The sequence below is a fragment of the Ascaphus truei genome, chromosome 1, assembly GCF_040206685.1.
Source record: "Ascaphus truei isolate aAscTru1 chromosome 1, aAscTru1.hap1, whole genome shotgun sequence".
In the NCBI taxonomy this organism is placed as follows: Eukaryota; Metazoa; Chordata; class Amphibia; order Anura; family Ascaphidae; genus Ascaphus; species Ascaphus truei.
Window position 1 is genome coordinate 394324823 of NC_134483.1, and position 24045 is coordinate 394348867.

General features: G+C 41.6%; 1 protein-coding gene across 1 annotated transcript in view; it reads right to left on the reverse strand.

Moving 5' to 3' along the window:
* Positions 1–2174: 2174 nt before the first annotated feature.
* The window catches only part of TMA16 (translation machinery associated 16 homolog), a 154072-nt gene continuing 132201 nt past the window's right edge, over positions 2175–24045 (reverse strand). Inside the window, exons 6-7 of the mRNA XM_075612215.1 lie at positions 5978–6020; positions 2175–2448 (exon numbers count right to left, since the gene is read on the reverse strand). Of these exons, the coding sequence (XP_075468330.1) occupies positions 2268–2448; positions 5978–6020 (224 nt within the window). The 3' untranslated portion in view covers positions 2175–2267. The remainder of the gene's footprint in view (positions 2449–5977; positions 6021–24045) is intronic.

Sequence of the window (24045 nt, forward strand, 5' to 3'; positions counted from 1 at the left end):
TAAGGGTTTAGTTGCCGGTAGTTTTAAAAAAATTTTTATTATTGTAATGTTGCTGTCCACGGAAGTCGAGGAGAATGCAGAGGACGGCCTTCATCCTGGCAGGGGTAAATCCAACTTTAATTTACTTTATGCTGGCTGAGGTTTACTTTTTAAGGGGCAAATACACTATTATCCATATCTGGATAAAATAAATTTTGCCCATTACAGTGTGTATTGGGGGGTTGTATTGATTTGTATAGTATTGCACTGTAATGGGTTTTGAATGGGGAAAAGAGCTTTTAGCCATCTTTGGCTAATAGCACTTTTACTCAATCCTGTGCCGTGTTGTTGGTACAAGGGGTGGGTGAAAGTAGTAGTTGACCAAGGATGGTTTAGGCCTTGCGGGAGGGTGGCAGTAGACTTTAACCCTTTTACTACCTTAGTACTTATAAATGCCAAGGAAATGAAGGGGTTAACATTTACTGCCACCCTCCCGCATGGCCTAAACACCCACCCTGGGGCAACTACAAGCTTCACCCACCCCCTGAACCAACAACAAAGCAGTGCCTGCTATTTAACCCCTTCATTACCTTAGCGGTTAGCCGCTAAGGTAATGGAACTAGCTGCAATTTTATTTTTATTACATAGGATTGAATTTAGATACCCCCAGGGACTCCTGGTATCAATCCTATCCAGTAAAAAGAAAAGAAACTCCTTGATATGCAAATTGCAATTCTGATCTCGCCATCCTTTGGGGTGTGAGAAAAGAATGCAAGTTTTTGTAGTACGATATGCATATCGGAGTTTAGTTAATAGCAGTTGCTGGCAATAAATGCTCGTTAGGGCATTTTTTTCAGCTACCGCACTACTTGTTATAACTCAGTAAAAAGCTGTTTTAGTGCGATATTGCACTGTTATCAAAGCTTTGTGAATAGCTACACATTCAATATCGCTCTAAAAGGGCATTTATCGTGCATTAATGCACTTATCGAAGTTTAGTGAACAAGCCCCATAGTATTGTAAATGTTGCAAACATATCAAAGTTTACAAAGAACATCAAGTAGCTAACTAGTAGAGCTTGAAATTTCACCATAGAGGCAACATTTTAATTTGTGCATCCTTTTAAAAAATATATATGTTTAAATCTATTAAATTAAAAAATATAAACGGTAAATAAAAAAAAGACAAACATTTTGCCAGCTTGTAAACATGCATCGTGAACTGTGCAATTCTTCCCATTTCTACTGAATACAAAGAGTGTACCTGAGCCTGGTAGGAAAGTGACTACTTCAGTATGTCAAGTCATCTCCCGTACTCTGCTAGAGCAGATACAGTAAATGGTTGACTGTAAAAGCATTTAAATTGAAGAGTTAGGTGGAAAAGCAAGCAAACAAGCAGAGTTTTTTTTCCACAGAAACATCTATGGAGTGATTTCTGTGAAAGGCATCTATCTTTTGTGGGCTATTTGTAAATCATAAACTTAAGGACAAATAAGCAGAATTCGCTGCAAAGAGTGCACATGAAATAATATCAGGGGCACGCAAACTTTTTTTGCTGCACCCCCTGCTGTTTGTGGTGGCTTGGGGGTGTGCCCCCACTTACCTTGCGTGACCTGCGGCGGCATTTGACATCGTGTTACCGTGGCAACCGTGACATCACATGACCCCGCAGCCTCATGGTCACGCGTTCTGAGGCCGGCTGAACCTCGGTAAATAGAGGTTGCAGAGGCCTCACGCGGTCCCCCGGCATTTAATTGAAATGCCTTGGGAGAGAGCGCGGGACCTCTGCAAACGCCCGCGCCCCCCCACAAAAATTTCCTGCAGCAGTTTGTGCACCGCTGCTTTACATTAATGTCAGTTTTGTCAATTAAATTTCAAAGTTATCCCCAAGCATAACAAGAGAAGTATTTGGTTAAAAAAATATTCACATCTGTAAAGTAACACCTTGAAAAATTCATGCAAGCTTCTTTCATCAAGACCATTTTAGCATGTCAGGTGCAGAAAACCGTAAAATATTCTCACACTTCAGTTAATCATCTCACATACAGTACGTAAGGCAAACAATAAAAAAAAATGCTTTTTTTTTTTTTACAGCTGCAGCATGAACAAAGCTCCACCATGTCTGAATTATTAACAAGCATTGCAGATTAAACCTTTGAATTTCATTCTGCTAGGAACAAAATCAAGTAACTCATGGAAAATTAAAAACAAGCTCTTCCATCTCACATTTAATTGAAAAAAGAATGGTCATTGTTTTCAACGATGCATTAAAATGTCTCTAGGTACTCCTCATTCACTTTCATCGTCCTCGTAGTCAGGCAAAGACTCAGCTTTACTTTCGATTGTTTGTTCTTCTTGTGCCTTTCCATCTTCTGTTTGCATATCTTTGTCACTTTTGATAAATAAATCACTGACTGAAAACTTGCGCATTTTGATGTTTGGGAGCTTCTTCAGATCAAAATCCCAGTCCCTTCGAGAACAATGAGAAATAGAAAAGGGAGCATTTGTTAATTTATCAGAAATTTGCCCCAGTTTTTCCCTAGGGAAAACAAACACAGGATTCTTCATTTAAATATTGCATTAGGTTTCAACGTTCACAATTGTAGGGTAAACTAGCATAATAATGTATTCACCATTGCGGAGGCCATAGTCTGAAACTCTTGAAAATTATCATACTGTATTATAGAAAAGTGTTTCACTTAAATGTAGGGTGACTGAATCTTTTCGCTATATTGGACTGCCCATTTTACAGACTGTGGCCCAACGGTAAATTGGATGGAACCTTTATTATACACAAAGCTATTTTCTTTATTTATTTTTTGTTAAATACATTTTTTTTCCTACTCTGTAATGACAAATATGCTATGCATTGAAAATGTTTATTATTTACAATTTTGTGATTTACAAGTGAAGGCTGCTATTGATTAAAATGTACAATACATTAAAATGTCATATGTGGAAAGCAATCAATATAACTTTGAATGATGAAAAGAACAGTACAGTTTGGGAACGTCATATATAATTCACTAAAAGATTGTGTGGCCTTGCAGAAACCATTGCGTAAGTGCAATGAAGCAATGTTTGATTCTACCCGTCATTTTTACTGTGAATGACCGTAGTAATCTGCAGCAGCTCTGATATTAACATAATTTTCCCATTGCATTCCACCCGCAGAACCTTTTATAGTTGTCCTTTGAAGAAAGCAGAAGGACCTTGTATTTAACTTGTTTTATAAATGCCAGGGGCTGTGTAACGTGCTTCAGAAGTGTATCAAAACATACACATTTTCTCTCTTCTCCCCCCCCCCCCCACCTATGTACAGTATCTGTTACACGTTGATGAGGATACAGTATCATAAAATGGCTGGAGAGGCATGTACACCACTTCAGACCTGGATTATAGTTAAGGATAAAGAAAAAGTTGATACATACTAGATTTGAGACACATTACCCCTCCCTGACTCGTATTGCTTTAAACCAGCAATTACTAACATCAGGTTCAGGAACTCCTAGGAGTTTGTGAAGTGTCTCCAAGGAGTCCCCCCCCCCCCCCAAAAAAAAATGTAAAGGGGGATCCCAGCCAGTATAGTGGGGTTCTGAGCCATGTGGTGACTGTGCACTTATTAAGGCTTCAAACTGCACCTTAGCTGGGATATTAAAGCCGTCAACTACAGTAAGAGATTTCAAAGTCGCTCCTCACTATGCTTTGCATCCACAGCAGCAAGGCATTATGGGGTGTGACTTGACACTGATGCTGTCTGCACACACTGAGGTACAGTTTGGGGCCACATTAAAAATGTGTTCCCCACCTCCACAAGCTCAGGACACTAGACTATGTAACAAGGAAAAACCCGGGCGCTCCCTGGTGAAATTCTAAAACAGGGGAAATATAACAATGAGTATTACAACCTTATAGATAAAGGTCCCCTCAGGTTCGTCTTCTCGTCCTATGGCTCTGACCCCAATAGAATCCTATCCAGGATCCTTATTTGTACAGGGATATAGAGAAAAAAGGGGGAGCACAGGTTGAGGAATTTGGGGTATGTGTGGTGTCTAAATAGATACTGGTGGGTGTGGTTGAAAGATATATAAAATCACTTACACGGCCTTGTGTAAATGCTCTCACATCAAGGTTTCGTTGTGGTTTTCTTGTCTTTTTGTTTCCTTCGATGGTTTCTTTCTTCTTTACAGGTCTTGATCTTCTTCCTGGTTTTCTTCAGCAGTCCTCAGCTCCCAGTGAGGATGTCCCCCGATGCAGATCAGAGAGACAAAGATGAAACAAAGTCCAATCTGGTAGATCAGAATATGTCTCGGATGACCACGGCAATTCCCAGTGGGATAGTGTGGAAGCTCTGACAGGACCGTGGATAACAGGAGAAGTCGAGGAAACAATTGGAATAGAGTCACCTCACTACCAACAATAACAGTAGTGAGGTGATCTGATCTGCATCGGGGGACATCCTCACTGGGAGCTGAGGACTGCTGAAGAAAACCAGGAAGAAGATCAAGACCTGTAAAGAAGAAAGAAAGAAGAAACCATCGAAGGAAACAAAAAGACAAGAAAACCACAAGGAAACCTTGATGTGAGAGCATTTACACAAGGCCGTGTAAGTGATTTTATATATCTTTCAACCACACCCACCAGTATCTATTTAGACACCACACATACCCTAAATTCCTCAACCTGTGCTCCCCCTTTTTTCTCTATATCTCAGGACACTAGACTGCCTGGGATTGGCCAGACAGTTTTGTTAGCAAGTCTGATGAGTAGGCAATAATATTAATGAAAGGTTTGCAAATATTTTCTAGCAGGGGGTGCACACTGAAAAAAAAAGTTGGGAACCACTGCTTTAGTTTACACCATGGGTACGCAAACTTTTGCTCCTGCGCCTCCCTGCTTCTTGCCCCCCCCCCTTCGCGTAGTGCGGCGTCAAATGACGTGCGGGGTCATGTGACGTCACCACGGCGTTGCTATAGCAACGCACACGTGATGTCATGCAGCACAACCCCGCAGCGTCATTTGACACTGTGTTGCCATGGAGACGCTTCCAGATGCCGGCAGAAGCAAGGTAAGTTGAGGTTCCAGAGGCCTTACGCGATCCCTCAGCATTTAATTCTAATGCCTTGGGGAAGAGAGCGGGCCCCTGCAATTGCCCGCCCCCCCCCCCACCCCCTCCAGAAATATCTCGTGCCCTTCCCCCAGTTTATACAACTATTCTTGAAACCATTCACTGTCCTGAATTAGAACAAGTAGGGCAAAATAGCTCATCACATGTTGCTTGGAGAGATACATAATTCTAGTCTGTTTAAAGGTAAGCATGTTCTTTAGCTCTGATTCATAGTCCTCTTAGACAGTCATTTATCAAAGGACTTGGAGTGGCACAAATTCCATCTGTCCATTACATAAATGTATGCCAGGTGAATCATTTCTCAGCAAATGCTTACTAGTTACTTCTCACATTAGTGTGATTATACAGTATGTGTCGAATACTTAAATTGGTCTCATACAAACTAAGCAGAGTCTACTAAATTGAACACTCTGCATGGTGTACTTTCTATCACCTATTGTCATGAGAGATGAATAAAATTAACTGAAATTACACAAAAAGTGAACAGAATTAAGATAACTAGTATGCTGCATATAATGGAGATGCAGGATATGATTTGGCAGGCAATATTGATACAGGCTGCAATGTCCAGTTGTCTCTAATTCAACGTGACTAGTTAATCAAATGCATACAAATAGTTAAAACTTCTGAATCGCTCCTATATTTAAATAGGAACACTGTTAAATACAAGACAAGACACTCTTAATTAATTAATCAATATTTCAGCTTATATGTTTCACTGATGTCGACGGTCACTGTATGTTCTTTTTATATCTTGATTACAATGTTTCTCAACTGGGCTTCCGCAGAACCTTGGGAGGATGAAAAGGGTGTCGCGTGATCTCCTTATTCTCCGCTATCCATCTCCGTCTTATACGTTAGGTAGACTCACCTGAACATTTTCAGATTTTTTGCATTCACAATGTCTGGTATCTCTATAAAAATCAAATGTAAAGTTGTGTTAGAACAGAATTCAGTGCCAATACATATACACAACTTCACTTTACATAGATAAAGCATACCTTTTACAGTGTTTTTCAGTGCATACTGTGTACTATGAGAGGCCAACACGGATAAAGATGGGGTAATACAAGTATGCAATCAAGATTCACACAAATACTCAAAAGCTCTAGCACAATAATGCACCATACCTGTAATACTGTACAGCTTAGAACTATCATATTATGCATTAATCTCTTTTCTTGGGATGGTTCCTTATTTTGATAATTTTCTCAACACATTTTCTCAACACCTATTCTCTCCTAGACCCTCTACAATCTGGCTTCCGCACTGCTCACTCCACCGAAACAGCCCTCACTAAAATAACTGACGACCTCCATGCTGCCAAAGACAGAGGTCATTACACTCTGCTCATATTACTCGACCGCTCTGCAGCATTTGACACCGTGGACCACCCTCTTCTCCTCCACATTCTCCATACTCTAGGTATTCGGAACAAAGCTCTATCCTGGATCTCATCCTACCTCTCCCATCGTACTTTTAGTGTCTCTTCTGCTAACACCTCCTCCTCCTCTATTGATCTCTCTGTGGGGGTACCCCAGGGCTCTGTCCTGGGACCTCTTCTCTTTTCTCTGTACACACTCTCTCTAGGTGACCTAATAACATCTTTTGGGTTTAATTATCACCTCTATGCCGACGACACACAAATATACTTTTGAACACCTGACCTTACACCTGCTGTACTAACCAAAGTTTCTGAATGTCTCTCTGCTATATCATCCTGGATGGCCCTCCGACGCCTTAAACTCAACATGGCTAAAACAGAGCTCCTCATACTTCCTCCCAAACCTGGCCCTACTACCTCCTTCCACATTACTGTTGGAACTACAATCATTCACCCAGTAGCCCAAGCACGCTGCCTAGGGGTCACATTCGACTCCTCTCTCACATTCGCCCCTCACATTCAAAACATTTCTAAAACTTGTCGCTTTTTCCTCCGCAATATAACTAAGATACGCCCTTTCCTATGTTGTTCGACTGCTAAAACTCTGACTCAGGCCCTCATTCTCTCCCGTCTTGATTACTGTAACCTCCTGCTGTCCGGCCTTCCTGCCTCTCACCTGTCTCCCCTACAATCTATCCTAAATGCTGCTGCCAGAATCACTCTACTCTTTCCTAGATCTGTCTCAGCATCTCCCCTCATGAAATCCCTCTCCTGGCTTCCGATCAAATCCCGCATCTCACACTCCATTCTTCTCCTCACTTTTAAAGCTTTACATTCTTCTGCCCCTCCTTACATCTCATCCCTAATTTCTCGGTATGCACCATCCAGACTCTTGCGTTCTTCTCAAGGATGTCTTCTTTCTACCCCCTTTGTATCTAAAGCCCTCTCCCGCCTTAAACCTTTTTCACTGACTGCCCCACACCTCTGGAATGCCCTTCCCCTCAGTACCCCAGTAGCACCCTCTCTATCCACCTTTAAGACCCACCTTAAGACACACTTGCTTAAAGAAGCATATGAATAGCACTGTGGATATTCTAAACACGATACATAATGCTTGGCCCCCTGCAGACGCACTTACCAGAACTCCCTCCTACTGTCTCTGTACGTTCTCCCTACCTACCAATTAGACTGTAAGCTCCTCGGGGCAGGGACTCCTCTTCCAAAATGTTACTTTTATGTCTAAAGCACTTATTCCCATGATCTGTTATTTATATTATCTGTTATTTATTTGATTACCACATGTATTACTACTGTGAAGCGCTATGTACACTAATGGCGCTATATAAATAAAGACATACAATACAATACAATAATGAGATATGAAATGACTGGTAAATATTCTCTGCACCAAATTCTTCAGCAGAAATCTGAAACAACCAACGATGAAGCCAGACTTACTTCAGAGCCATAAAAAGCAAACTGCCTCTGCTCTGGAGAAAAAGCCATGTTGGAAAGTCCGTGCTTGCAGGTAGAAACCCTGCATTGTTAATTCCTCACTGCCGGTCACCTTCCTGCAGCCTCCCTGTGGCAGCAGGGATTTAAGTCAACCTACGTCTGTATGTCATAAAAAGGATACATACGAGTATGCATGTTGTATGTAGCTGTGCACCAACAATACTGGTAAAATGCTGTTAGAGGCAAGACTTACAAGCAAGTAGAAATGTACAATTATCCTGCATATTGCTTTAATAAAAACAACAAAAAAACCTTTAACTACTGACCAGGCCTAGTTCAAAGAGCTAGAGGAATAAAGTATATGGCTGTGATTATACAGGCGAACTGCAGGGGGTGCGCGCGCATTTGTGACGTCGTAGAGCGACATGTACACAAGCACATGCTACTGTGCGCGCGGCTGCAGGCTGAAATATGTTTTTTGAATGGACGGCCGCGTCATATGACGCAGCAGTTGCAACCAGAAAACAAATTGTGAAAACGCTTCAACTGTCGCCCGCATTGCAGTAGCAAGCGGGGAGACAGTTGCATTTGGTATAGGCAGTTTTCACGTAGGTATCAAACTTGTTTTTGCGCAGCGCGATGTCGCTACGGGTGACACCATGGCCGTTTTTGTGTATAATCACAGCCTATGGCTTGAAGGAGAAATTGATTAGGAAATAAAGTTGACACTGCGTCGTAAAAATTAGCATAAGATGAAGATTCCACTTGACATCAATGGTTTTAATAATGCCTAATGTCAAGCATGTTATCAGTTATATATGTGTAGGAGCAGGGAACTTAGTATCAAAGTGGGGTGCCCCATTCTGAGCGGTGTGTTACCTTGGGAGAGTCTCTATTGCCCTGTATTTCATGTTCTAAAATGACTTTCTTATAGAGATGTAGCCCGACTCCAGGTACAGCAAGAGCCACAGCTGTATACAGGTGGTCCGTTCTCACGAATGCCACCGCCCATGGAGAGATTTCCCGTTACTGAGGGATGCTGCAGTCAGGATTCCGCAGGTTTCCCCGGCAGTGGTAACATTTAAGTCTGTACAGGCATACCCCGGTTCAAGGACACTCACATTAAGTACACTCGCGAGTAAGGACATATTTTCATACCCCTGTGTCTGTACACTCGCCTCGCGAGTACGGACACTTATTCTGCCCTACAGACCGCCATAGTAGTGACGCGCTGATTCCCCTCGCCCAATAGGCTCGTGCATGCACCTGTCAGCACGTCCTGAACAGCAATACCGGCTCCCTACCTGTACCGAAGCATGATAAGTGGAAAAAAGGTAATGCTTCACTTTAAGTGCATGTTCGCTTTACATACATGCACTGGACCCATTGCGTACGTTAATGCGGGGTATGCCTGTATACACATCTGTACAGTATATTTTGGACAGATATTTCTGGTGCTTGTATTCTTTTTTTTTTTTTTTTAAACTACAAAGCAATAAATTATAATGATTAATTACGGAGCATGGTTAAAAAGTATGCTGATCTTAAAAGGAGCTTTGTGAACTGTGTGCCTCTTACTGACATCTGCACTTGCTTACTTATTTACATTATATGAAATGCAGTATAGCTTGTTAATTTAATATGGCATAGTAAACGTCACAACTGTGATCCATTTTACACACTATGATAAAGCAATTTTACTCCACAAGGGAAGGAGTGGTAAAGTTTACAGCGGTATGCGGAAGTGATGGACCGGAGAGTCTCGTAAGCCGTCACCTATGACGTCAGTACGCCTCTTGCCGACGTACGTTTCGCTGGAAAACTTTGTCGAGATTCTCCGGTCCGTCACTTCCGCATACCGCTGTAAACTTTATCACTCCTTCCCTTGTGGAGGGATCGCTCGGTACACAGACCTCCATAGTCTGTGCTTTAAGGAGGGGGGATCTGAGTGCAATATATGCCGGCAGGGCCAACAATCTACTTTGTATCTAGTGTCAGCACAGTGTAAGACGTGGCAGTCTGAGACATTGTTACAGACAAAATCCGTCTGCTCCATTGTCCAGTCACGCAGTGTGTATGCGCTGTCTGCTCTCTATGCCTTCACTGCTTCATTTGTTTAGTGATTATACAGGTTCATTTTCCTTTGAAAGGAGTTTATTGAATTCTACTTACAGATTTTGTACCATTAGTACCAGATAGGGCTCCGGGCACAAGACATTGTCATTAAGACACCTTGGCAGACACCACTAGCCTGCCAACTTGTCTGACTCCCAGCTCTGGATCGAGAGATTATACATAGCTCTAGGGTCCTTTACTAACTGGTAATTATCTATGTGCGCAGTCTGTATGGTCCGGACAATCCTGTCTGACTCTTGAGTCACCTATACCTCCTAATGCTGTGTGTGTTCATGTAGACTTCATCCTTTGTCTGCAGCTAAGGTTTTAAGCCTCAACTACAGCATTATCCCTTACACATATAACATCCCATTAGCTCTTGGGATTATCAGCAGATCCTATCACTGAACATATGTTTACTTACTTTGGCAAGTGTAGCCGTTTAGAGAGTACCTATTGCATTTAATAAGACTATTTATCCCTACCCCCATTCTCCTTTTTAATTTTCGCCATTTGTATAGGGTTACCTCACACAGAGGGTTATCCATATAATCATATTTTGTTTGAGGATTTCTCAGATTAAAATTGATTTTAAGATATTCATCATTACATGTTAGAATTTGATCCACTCGTCTCCATCAGGTTCTCAAGTCAGCAGTATCATCAGCCGCTGAGTGCTCTCACTATAGGGGTTCTTTTTTCTTCTTAGTTGATTTTCAGTCATTTCCCCTGACTGTAGCACATGTGTCCAGGCAGTAGCGAGGGTTCCCTCTTCCCTTTCCCCTCCCCCTCCCCATGGTTATATACATCAATATCTTGCCACACAAGGAGTTAAGTGATAAAACAACTAAAGATTATTTAGTATGAGCTAGGGTTCCTGAAGTGATCTTTGGTAAGCGAAAACTTGCATTAAAGATTCTCTTTTGGGTAATATTGGCTTTTTTTTGTATCTGAAAATAGATAACTGAATTAGCAGACTTCATGAAAGGTCAGGATTAGAGAACATTTACTTGGGGAGTAATTTTTTCCTATTCACGCACTGACATTCCATTAAAGAACAGAAAAAAACAAGCCTTGTTTGTACTTTACAGTGTAAAACGGTAAGCATTGATCTATAAAAATAAGGTCAGTAGTTCATTAATTCTATTTAGAGATAAAAGCTGAGAAAGGTATAATACAAGAAGAATGTTACTTTTCTCTGTAGAATGCTGGGTTTCTCGCACTGTTCCTAACTACACAGCATACTGCAAAAACATTACAGTAATTCAGTTGCAAATCACCTTCGTTTTAAGAAAAGCTGTAACTGTCTGCTTTAGGTGTCCCTGTCACTGATTTTCCAAACTCATCCCTCTAACCAAATTTTCCTCTTATTGATTTTCAAAACAAAGGATTTTTAATAAAATAAAGATAGAGTAGAAAAAAAAAAGAATCCTCAAAATATAAGCAATGTTATGGTCTGCAATCTATTTCAATAACACAGTTAGCAGAACTTTCCTATTCTTTATAAATAAAGAAAATGCCCAATTGTTCTATTCATTTCGCTCGAGAAACTGAAAAATATGGATATATTCTCCCCATAAAAATATAATAATAATAGCATTTCTTGTATAGCGCTGCTAGTTTTATGTAGCGCTTTACAGAGACATTTTGCAGGCACAGGTCCCTGCCTCGTGGAGCTTACAATCTATATATATTTTTTTGTGCCTAAGGCACAGGGAGATAAAGTGACTTGCCCAAGGTCACAAGGAGCTGACACTGGGAATTGAACCAGGTTCCCCTGCTTCAAACTCAGTGCCAGTCAGTGTCTTTACTCACTTAGCCAATTCTCCCAAAATATGGTATGATAACATTACAAATCATCCAAAACTCTCTGCAAATACAAAGAGAGATATACTAATAGATGTGCATAAAACCTTAATATAAGAGTGTGAGGCAATTTACAACAAATCATTATTCTTTCCAGCATCAGGAACAACAGGTGGCAAACAGACTATAGAGAAGGGTGCATACAAATGTTTAATTGAATTTGAAGAGCAGTTAATATTAAGCTGTCAATAATAGTGACTGAAAGATTATTTTCCAATTATAATAATGTGATCATACAATTAAACAGATTATATTATTATACACACACACACACACACACACACACACACACACACACACACACACACACACACACACTGTCAACTGAACTGAAGCAACATTTTAAAGAAGAACGATATGAGAGACTGATAAAGTCATACAGAAAACGATTACTTCAAGTTATTGTTGCTAAAGGTGATTCTACAAGCTATTGAATCATAAGGTATGCTAAGTTTTCCACATATGGCTTCTCCATTTTGGCTTTATTTTTGTTAAATAAATCATGACACTGTGTAATATGTCATGTGTTGTTGTTCAGAGGTTGTAGTTACCTAATTTTAAGACCTGCTAAGGAACCGATGATTGTGATTATGTCCTGATATTTAAAACCATAGAATTCAAAGAGGGGTACTTTCTTTTTCACACAAGTATGTGTGTGTATATATGTGTGTATATATATATATATATATATATATATAATACACACACACACACACACACACACACAGTGTCAACTGAACTGAAGCAACATTTTAAAGAAGAACGATATGAGAGACTGATAAAGTCATACAGAAAACGATTACTTCAAGTTATTGTTGCTAAAGGTGATTCTACAAGCTATTGAATCATAAGGTATGCTAAGTTTTCCACATATGGCTTCTCCATTTTGGCTTTATTTTTGTTAAATAAATCATGACACTGTGTAATATGTCATGTGTTGTTGTTCAGAGGTTGTAGTTACCTAATTTTAAGACCTGCTAAGGAACCGATGATTGTGATTATGTCCTGATATTTAAAACCATAGAATTCAAAGAGGGGTACTTTCTTTTTCACACAAGTATGTGTGTGTATATATGTGTGTATATATATATATATATATATATAATACACACACACACACACACACACATATATATATGTATATATATGATTATGATTCAATAGCTTGTAGAACCACCTTTAGCAGCAATAACTTGAAGTAATCGTTTTCTGTATGACTTTATCGGTCTCTCACATTGTTGTGGAGGAATTTTGGCCCACTCTTCTTTACAACGTTGCTTCAGTTCATTAAGGTTTGTGGGCATTTGTTTATGCACAGCTCTCTTAAGGTACCGCCACAGCATTTCAATCGGGTTGAGGTCTGGACTTTGACTGGGCCATTGCAACACCTTGATTCTTTTCTTTTTCAGCCATTCTGTTGTAGATTTTCTGGTGTGCTTTGGATCATTATCCTGCTGCATGATCCAATTTCAGCCAAGCTTTAGCGGTCAGGCAGATGGCCTCACATTTGACTCTAGAATACTTTGGTATACGCTATGTACATTAATGGCGCTATATAAATAAAGACATACATACAATACAGTATACAGAGGAGTTCATGGTCGACTCAATGACTGCTAGGTTCCCAGGTCCTGTGGCTGCAAAATAAGCCCAAATCATCACCCCTCCACCACCGAGCTTGACAGTTGGTATGAGGTGTTGATGTGGATATGCTATGTTTGGTTTTCGCCAAACATGGCACTGTGCATTATGGCCAAACATATCCACTTTGGTCTCGTCTGTCCAAAGGATATTGTTCCTGAAGTCGTGTGGTTTGTTCAGATGCAACTTTGCAAACCTAAGCCATGCTGCCATGTTCTTTTTTTTTTTTTTACCTTTCTTTTTATTGGTTTTGCATATATCTTATACACTCAAAATATCGGTGCCATAACTGGTTATACAAAATCCATTTAGGACATACAACATACCACGTGATGGGGAGACAACAAGACAAGAACCACGGAGGAGGGGGGTCCGATAAGGGTATGTCAAGACTCTTCCCATTCGCTTCCAACTGGTGTTCGCCATTTATGCATTCCAATTTTCTTGTATCCACTTGTGCTGTATTGCTCGCGTTTTACATGTAGGGTGCCTACTGTCAAGTCTTCGTGTCTTGTCTTGTCCACATCCCGCACTGCCCATCCAAGGAGGACTCGATTTATTCTATCACAGCCAAATTGTGGTATCGCTCACCCCTGGAATATCTGTCTGGGCCAGCCAAGGCAGCCAGACCTTTTGGAATTTCTATTGATGGAATTGCGTTCTGGTTCCACAATGCTGCGGTCTTGCACCTCACAGCTGTTGCGAAGTGTGCTATTAATTTGTTCCCCGTTCTTGATACTTCGTCTGTGGGTTTACTTAATTGGAATAGCCACGGGTTCAGCTGAATTTGGAGGCACAAAATCCTCTGTAGCCAATCTCTAATCTGGCTCCAAACGGGTACAATTTTCGGGCAGGACCACAGCATGTGCACCAGATTTCCCTGTTCCCTGCACTGCCGATGACAGAGTGGGGAAGAGCCCGCTACAAATTTAGCCAATCTAACTGGAGTGAGATACCATCTTAACAAAACTTTATATGAGTTCTCCTTCAATGTCGTGCAGATGGAACTACTGGCCGCGGCCTTAAATATTGCTGTCCAGTCCTCGTCTTGTAGTGGTCCCTGTAAATCTGATTCCCATTGATTCATAAATCTGGGTCTGTTTGTGTCGTCCTTGTCAGCACCGACCACATGCCTGTACAGAATAGAAATCAGTCCCCGTGTGTCCGTGCCCCTCACGCAGAGCCTTTCAAAATTCGTTAACGGTGGTCTCACCGGATGTGTATTGTAAAATGCCCGAACCTGGAGGTACCTAATAAATTCTGTGTTAGGAATGCCCTTTTCTTACTTTAATTGGTCAAATGATTTTAATGGTGTTTCTACCCTCCAGGTCCTTCAGTCGTCTGAACCCTAATTGTCGCCAAAGCGGGAAACTCTTACCCTCTAGCCCAGGAGAAAAATCTGGGTTGCCGTACAAAGGGGCCATTAGTATGTGTTTGGAGGTCAGTGAGCGATTACTTTTGGCCGCTTTCCAGACCGACATTGAGTTGAGCACAGAGGTTAGAGGTTCCTTTATGTCCTTTACCCGTTACCTCGGGTACCATATTAGATCCCTGAGCTCCAGCGGGGCACACACCTCTTTTTCTAGCGCTACCCACCTCCGCAGCTCCGGGTCCCCATGCCATTACGTAATTTGGCACAGTTGCGCCGCTTTATAATAGGACAATAAGCTCGGCACAGCTAGTCCTCCAGCTTCCCTAGGTTTCTGCATAATTTTTGCATTTATCCGTGGTTGTTTACCCCTCCAAATAAATTTTGTTATTGAGTTTTGTAACTCTGCAATCTCCAATCGCACCACGGGTATCGGAAGAGTCTGGAACAGATATAATATCCGGGGGAGGATGTTCATCTTTACACTATAGATCCTACCCATCCATGAAATACCATATGCTGACCAGTCTTTCAGTTCCTTCTTTAGAGTCCTCAATAGACTGGGATAATTTGCGTGATATAGGGAGGATATCTTTTTTGTGATATGCACCCCCAGGTATTTTATGGATTTGGACTGCCATTTAAACTCAAAGTTGAGTTCTATCAATTTCTCCATCGTGGGATGTTCAGGCTAAATGCCTCAGATTTTGTCTGATTTATCTTAAAACCAGAGATCCGGGTAAATCTCTCTAAAAGCTCAAACAGGTTAGGTAGCAAGGTGAGCGGTTTTGTAAGTGTCAGAATAATATCGTCTGCATACAATGCCACTTTGTGTTCTTGCGAGTGTATTTGTACTCCAGCGATATCCGTGTTGCTACGTATTTGGGCTGCTAGTGGTTCGATGCATAAGGCGAAAAGCAAGGGTGATAACAGGCATCCTTGTCTCGTACCACTTTTGATTCGGAACAGCTCTGAGGGGAAACCCTGGTGAATCACCCTTGCTGCCGGAGCTGTGTATAGCGCTTTTATTGCCCTTAGGATTTTATCCCAAAACCCAAATGCCCAAAGCGTGGACTCCAAGTATGGCCAGTCTATCCTGTCAAAGGCTTTCTCTGCATCTAAGCTCAACACCAGGCTCCGGACCTTGTTGGCATCAACAAAATCAATTATATCTACAATCCGTCTGGTATTGTCGGCCGCTTGTCTATCTCTAATAAAGCTAACCTGGTCCGGATGGATCAACCTCGGCAGGATAACACTTAAACGATTGGCCAGTAATTTAGAATATATCTTAACATCTGAGTTGATCAATGATATCGGCCTGTAACTTTGGCAATTTGTGGGATCTTTGTCTCCTTTATGAATCAAGGAGATCGACGCCTGGAGCATCTACTCTGAGAAGGGCTCTCTTGCCAGGACTAAATAACCGAAGCATATGCGGGGCAAGTATGCCTATGAATTTTTTATAGTAAAGATTGGAGAACCCATCTGGGCCCGGGGCTTTAGAGGACTTTAAATTCTTGACAACTGCTGTTAATTCTTTCCGTGTAAAATCACTCTGTATTGCCTCTCGCTCTAAGCTGTTCAGCTGTGGCAGTGCAGCATCTGCTAAGAATTTCTGCAGTTTACTGCTTGTCTTAGCGTTATGAATCACCTTCTCCCCGTTGTATAACTGTGCATAATACTTTTTAAACTTTTCCACTATATTTTTGGGGTTAGAGGATAACTCCCCCGCCTCTGTCCTAATTGCTTGTATGTTGTAATTTGGTTGTCTATTACGGAGTCTGTTGGCTAACATTGTGTCCGGTTTGTTAGCTTTCTCAAAGAACTTCCTCCGCATCCAACTCAAATCTTTTTCGGCCCGGGATGTGAGGAAGAGGTTAAGCTCAATCCTTACATCCTTCAACTCCTTTAGTGTGTCTCCTCTACCTGATCGGCTATGTAGTGTAGAGAGCTCATGTAACCTCTTATATAACGGAGTCAATTTGGCATCCCTTTGTTTTTTCCTTCTGGCCGCTATGCTTATCAGTACCCCCCGCATCGTGGCCTTGTGAGCCTCCCACAACATTGCGTGGGATTCCACACTGCCTAGATTGGTCTGGAAAAACTGAATGATTTCCTCCTTAACCGTCTTCGCTAGATCTGGTATCTTAATCAACGATTCATTAAGTTTCCAGTTTGCTCCCGGGCTAACTGGCCTAATTTGTGCGCATCTTAGCTCTATCGATGCATGATCCGACCAAGTAATGTCATGTATTTTGGTTTCGGAAGTCTGTGGGACCATTCTATTTGAAACAAAAAAGTGGTCGATCCTACTGTAACTGTCATGGGGATGGGAATAAAATGTGTAACTACGCTCGCCCTGGTGCTGTTCCCTCCATAGGTCAACCAGGATCCCTTGCCTTAGGCCTTCTAGTAAAGGCCCGTTGCCTTCTCGTCTGGTTTTCTGCTGCAGTGGGGATCTATCTATGCGGGGGTCGATAACTTTGTTGAAGTCTCCCGCGAAGATTACATTCCCTTCTGCCCATCTTTGGAGCGTCTGGAAGAACTCATCGAAAAACTGAGGCTCGTTTTCACTAGGTGCGTAAACACAAAATAACGTCGTTTTACTCTGCTGTAGGAGTCCTACTAGAATGAGATATCGCCCCTTCCTGTCTCTGTTCACTATCTCCACCTGGAAGGGGGATTTGTTATTAAACATGATAGCAACCCCCTTCTTCTTTTCGTTAGCGGAGGACAGGAAAAATTGCCTATAGTTTTTGTCAAAAAATCCTGGGCTGCTATGTGTACTAAAATGTGTCTACTGGAGGAAAACAACATCCGCTCCTCTTCGTCTGAATTCGGAGAAGGCGATCTTACGTTTTTTCGGGCTATTAAACACTTTAACATTTTGGGATATGAATGTTACAGCCATGTTTTTGTGTTAAGTGAATCGCAGTGTATAAAGTAGAACCAGATCCTACCCGTGTAATGTGGAGCGTAGTGGATTTTGCTTCTGCGTTGGCGACTTCTGCTGGTCTTTACTCCTTCGCCGAGGAAATCTGGGAAGGGGCGGGGAGGAAACAAAAGGGAAGAACAAAGAAAACAGACAACCTGGACACACACATATAGAGCCGTAGTGGTCTCCGAGGACCTCAGGTTCAACGCCCGGGGGTATCTCCCCCTTCCTGGACCCTCCTCCCTCCCAGTCCAGTCCCATGGCCACACTCGCCGGCCATGAGTTCCCGGGTCTTTGATGGGGCTGCGAGCTGGGCCCACATCCCCGCCCCAACAGCGCATGCCTATGGGCAGGTTTGGTGGTAGTCCCCTCAACACCCGCCGGCAGCTACAAACTTTTCAACCGAAACTTCCCTAAAACTCTAGGGTATCTAACTCAGCCCTAACCCAAGTGTGGCTGTGCAACCCTTTACTACATGTAAAACTAACTCTCCTAAACTCGAGCCGTTACTGTGACCTTGTAGCCCTTGATGCCTGTGACGCCTCTTCCTAGCTTGCAGTGTATTCGCACATTCTACCAATCTCCCTTTCCCCCTATGTGATTCCATTTATCCCGACCCCCTATTCCCTCCCCTCATTCCTATTGGAGGGCTCCCCTCATCTGCTTTCGGGCTCCTCGCCTTGCGTTGCTCTCTCCCCTCCCCGTTCCCCCGTCTTGGACGTCATCCACCGGCTGATCAGGACCTCAGAGTCCAAAATCTCTTCAGGGATCCCTCTTATGCGCAGATTGTTGCGCCGGTCCTCCAATTCTGCAACTCTGGATTCTAGGGCCCCCATCCTTTTGTTTGTCTCGTGATGGCACTTCGAGCTGTCCTCCATGCGTTCCTCTAGCTCGTTTGTGCGGGTGCCAATCTGCAGAATATCCCTCCTGAGTCCCTCCACCTCTCCCCTAAAGAATGTTTTCAGGTCCGCTAGGAGCCGGGCTATCTCCTTCTTTATAATCCCCGAGTGCTCCGCAGCGGTTCCCTCCATCTCCGGGGCAGAATCGGAGTCTGACACCGCCGAGTTCTCCTCCGCCCTGGCCTTGCCTGTGAAGTAGGAGCGCACATCGGTTTTGCGCTTATTCTTCTGCCGTGTCGTTGCCATCTCTCCTTGGGTGGTCTTATAGTGATCAGCAGAGTTTCGTGTGCTTAGGGATGTATAAATAGAATTGCCGAGTTTCGATTAAATCGTTGTTTATTAGCTTTACTTGCCGACGGGTAGTGGAGCCTTTAGGTTAAACCTCCATCACCGTACCCGTCACGCATGCGCCCCCTGCTGCCATGTTCTTTTTAGCGAGAAGAGGCTTTCTCCTGGCAATCCTTCCAAACAAACCATACTTGTTCAGTCTTTTTCTAATTGTACATGAACTTTAACATTTAACATGCTAACTGAGGCCTGTAGCGTCTGAGATGTAACTCCAGTTTTTTTTGCAATTTCTCTGAGCATTGCACGGTCTGACCTTGGGGTGAATTTGCTGGGATGTCCACTCCTGGGAAGATTGGCAACTGTCTTGAATGTTTTCCACTTTTGAATAATCTTTCTTTCTCACTGTAGAATGATGGACTTTAAATTGTTTGGAAATGGCCTTATAACCCTTCCAAGATTGATGGACAGCAACAATTGCTTCTCTAAGATCATTGCTGATGTCTTTCCTCCTTGGCATTGTGTTAACACACACCTGCATGCTCCAGACCAGAAAACTGCTAAAACTTCGGCTTTTATAAAGGTGATCACAGTTCCTGATGATCAATTAATCAAGGGCATTTGATTAGCAGCACCTGTCTGCTAGTTAGCATCTTAATTCCTATGGAAGCAGTAAGGGTTTAATTAGTTTTTCAGACATAGCTTCTCCATTTTGGCTTTATTCTTAGTAAATAAATCATGACACGGTGTAATATGTAATGTGTTGTAGTTCATTTGAGGTTGTATTTACCTAATTTTTAGACCTGCTAAGGAACAGATGATTGTTATTATGTCCTGATATGTAAAACCGTACTTTATTTTCACATGACTGTGTATGTATGTATGTATGTATGTGTATATATATATATATATATATATATATATATATATATATATATATATATATACAGTAGAGGCAACGCTTATTCTAACATTTGCCTTAAACTAGCCGGGTTACATTCAGGGTATGTGCTGTGTATGTTCTGGGCTAGTTTGAGGCACGTTTAAGGCATTTCTTCATTGACTAATGACCCATAGGATTAACACAGCAGGGATCCCTGGCATTCCAATTCAATTTGAATGGGATTGCCAGGGACCCCCGCTGTTAATCTGATAGTCCATTAATCAATGCAAAAATGCTGGGGCTAGTTTAAGGAAATGTTTTCAGAATGTACCTGGGTGTACCTGGGTCTTTTGGGGAATTGCCACTGGTTTTTGTTAGAATAATCGCTGCCTCTACTGTACACATACATATATACATAGTGCATATATATATATATATATATATATATATATATATATATATATATATATATATAGTGGTTGACAAATCACCAAAAAATCTACTCGCCACACAAAAAAATCTACTCGCCACCTAGTACCAAACGTGTGCTGCTTGGGCCAATATTTACTCGCCCGGGGGTTAAATCCACTCGCCCGGGGCGAGCAAACGTATAGGTTTGTCGAACACTGTATGTATATATATATATATATATATATATACACACACACACACACACACACACACACACACACACACACACAAAAGTTTTGTGTTAAATAAATAAACAAGTGCTTAGTGCTAACAGACCTCAATAGGATATATCTCTGGAATAATAATGTGCCATTTATTAAACTCTCAACACCGAGCTGGGGGTATTTGTAAGCCATTGCATTGCAGTCCTTGCAGCAGTGAAAGGGTTACTGTTTCTGCAGTTCAGGCTGTGTCCGCCGCTTATGCGCATGTGCAGGCAGAGCCGGACCCCTCTGCGCATGCGCTGTCGGTGGCTGCCGTATATGCGCATGCACAGGTGTAATCTGCCGCCTCTCCGCATGCGCTGGATGTGAACGGAGTCTCTGCGCATGTGCTGGATCACGGGGATGCGGAGGAAGTCTCTGCGCATGCGCTTGATTGTGGCGACGGACACGTGTGAGCCGACGGGCTTATCTACGCATGCGCGAGCTGACGGGCTTATCTACGCATGTGTGCGCCGACAGCCAGTTGTGCGCATAGTCGCTCCGACAGCCTCTTTTGCCCACAATTACGTCACTTGCATTACAAACTTAAGGAGATTTGTGCCAGTTAAGAAGTTTCACTTCAAAAACTGTTTAGAAGGAAAAGGAGAATATGATGCTCCTTATACTTTCGTATACCAATTAAAAAGCAATAAAATGATCTACAGCAATGACGTGTAAAGTAAGAGAAATCAGAGTTTGGATTAAACTAAAACATACACCGTCCATCCATCACATATCTATCAATAGAACTATTATTTTTGTAAAGAGTGTATAAATATAATTTATTTCTACATAAATAAGGAATATATTTTATTATATTTATCTGGTCCATTTATCTGTGCATCTTGCACAACCCAACTTAAATTTCCCATTGGTAAAAAAACATTTAGTCTATGGAATTATAATGATGACCATAGTAAAAAACCATACTTTTATATAGTGCACAGTATTCTATATACTTCACTGCCCTTGCAAATATCAAGCTGTACATGTAATTTGAATAATATAGATGTTTATGGCATTAAAAAAAGTGTTAAATTACAATGCACAATGGAATGTATAAAATGCTACAGTGACAGTCATGTTTACCTAAATAAATATATAGTTAGCTAAAAAGTTATGGTCAATTACGATTAATCACCTACAATAAGAATACAGCAGACTGTAGGTTTTCTTAATTTAAACAGAATCAGACAGTGAGCTCTCGATTGTCATATACAATATGCATACACATTAACACAGATAATAGCACTGACAAGAGCAGAAAGGACAATGTGATGGTTGCCATGCATATTCCACATTGTTCGATTAAATGACTAAATAGAACAAAGAAAAAGTGAATTACAGGCAGTTTACTAGTTGTCAGGTCTTTAATTGTAGAGATTGTTCCTCTTAATAGAATATATTAACTTTAAAAAGAATCAATATTTTAGCTCGCTAAAGGCTACAGAACATCATGACCTCGACATCACCTGAAAAGAACAAAGATTGCAATATCAGGACACAGAAACATATGGGAAACTGTCAGATTAAATAAAAGGTTTTGCTCTTTCCTTGGTCTCAATGTTGAGTTTTGTTAAATGCTCATTTGTACATGTTTAAGATCTCTGGTTCATTGTTGCCAACATCCTAATTTTTATGTTTCACAATTTATTTATTTTTTCTTCAAGTCAATAGAAACAAAGAGAATGTTTTTCACACCCATCGCATAGAAGGTGAGGGTTCCGATCATTCATGGTCTAAATTTGTTCTTTAATGGGACAAGACAACAGAGAATTGGAAGATTTCTAATGAAATGTATAGAGATACAGGTTGAGGGCCTGTGGAATCTAAAAATGAAATAAACAGAAATGGTGACAAAGTTTGTTCTATAAATAGCAGTTGTGTTTTCAAACAGCCATATTTAGAATTGGAATGCCCAAATCTTCCATTACTACTTCAGAGTAGATGGCAATTTGTACGCTCATATCTGTATTAGCTAGTTAAAGCAGCAGTCCAAGCTGCCGTTTTAATTGTGTGTCCCCCCTTTTAATATGTGCATCAATACAATCCACACAATAAGAAGTAATTGGCTAAATTGCTGACCAATCCGTTCTCCTGTGATCTATCGAAGATTGGGCTTGGGGGTTCAATAAATGGCTGTCGGTCCAAGCAGAAGAGGACCAAAAGATGCAAAGTTCTGTTGGGAAGATCATGTGACCAGGCAGTCACCAGATACAATTTGTGCACTGCTAGAGAGAGGGCAGGGCTCAAAAAGATGTGTGCCAGATTCTCTTTCAGAAGAGGAAGGGGATGTGACTTTGTAAATGGTTGCTATGGAAAAAAAATGCTTGTTACATAATATTATACATTAAAAATGTCATTCAGAGTAATTCCAAAAAAATATGGATTGTAAGATATTGCTTGGTCTGCAGCTTTAAGGAAATATTTGCAGCATAGTACAGGTTGTAAGGTGTAATTCCCCTCGCTTTCAATTTAAGCATTTCTGCGTTAGTACAGTATTTGCTTCTTTTTTTTTTTAAGCGCTATACTCAAAGCGTTCTAGTTTCAATAATAATAATACATTTAGTCAGTTTTAGGACTACAAGGATCATTAATACCCCACAGGCAGTTCCTGTTAGGTTGGATCACATGCAGAGGAAATTTGAGGACACGGGCTATCCGGCACCACTTCTTAGGGAACAACATGCCAAGGCAGAGATCACAGTCAGGAACTCACTGCTACAGAAGGGCCCACAAACCATGGGATCGTTTCCATTCCATTTGTATCTAGGTTCAGCACCTGGAGTGGACATATTAAGAATATTATTCCCCGCCACTGACATTTATTAAGTACCGATGTTGCATTAGCACCCATATTGTCTGCCAAACCCCTTTTCTCGTACAAAAGGGGTAAAACCATAAGAGACCTTCTTATCAAGGCTGATCTAGGAGGGAAAGTCACCAAACAAACATTCTTAGGTGCACCGAAATTAGGGTGCTTTAGGTGCTGCAGCTGCGCACATTGCGGGAGCATGCAGGAAGGTGACTCGTTTACCTATCTGATGACAGGCAGGAAGTTTCAAATTCAGAGCTTCTACACCTGTTTGCCAAGGAATGTCATTTATCTCATCAAATGCCCATGCGGTATGGGATATGTGGCGGAAGCTACCCAATGTATGAAAGATAGGATCAGACAACAGAAGGCTGCTATCCGTAGGGGTGATGTGGAAGCTCCAGTGGCAAACCACTTCACACGAGCTGGGCACAATGTTAGCCAACTGCGGTTCCAAATAATTGATGGAGTGAAAAAGAGATGCAGGTGCGGGAACATGACCACATTCCTACTACAAAAAGGAGGCTATATGGATCAAAAAGTTGGGCACCGTGATCTCAGATGGGATCAGTAAAGAGCTAGATTTAAGCTGCTTCTAGATTAGTTCTGCATTAC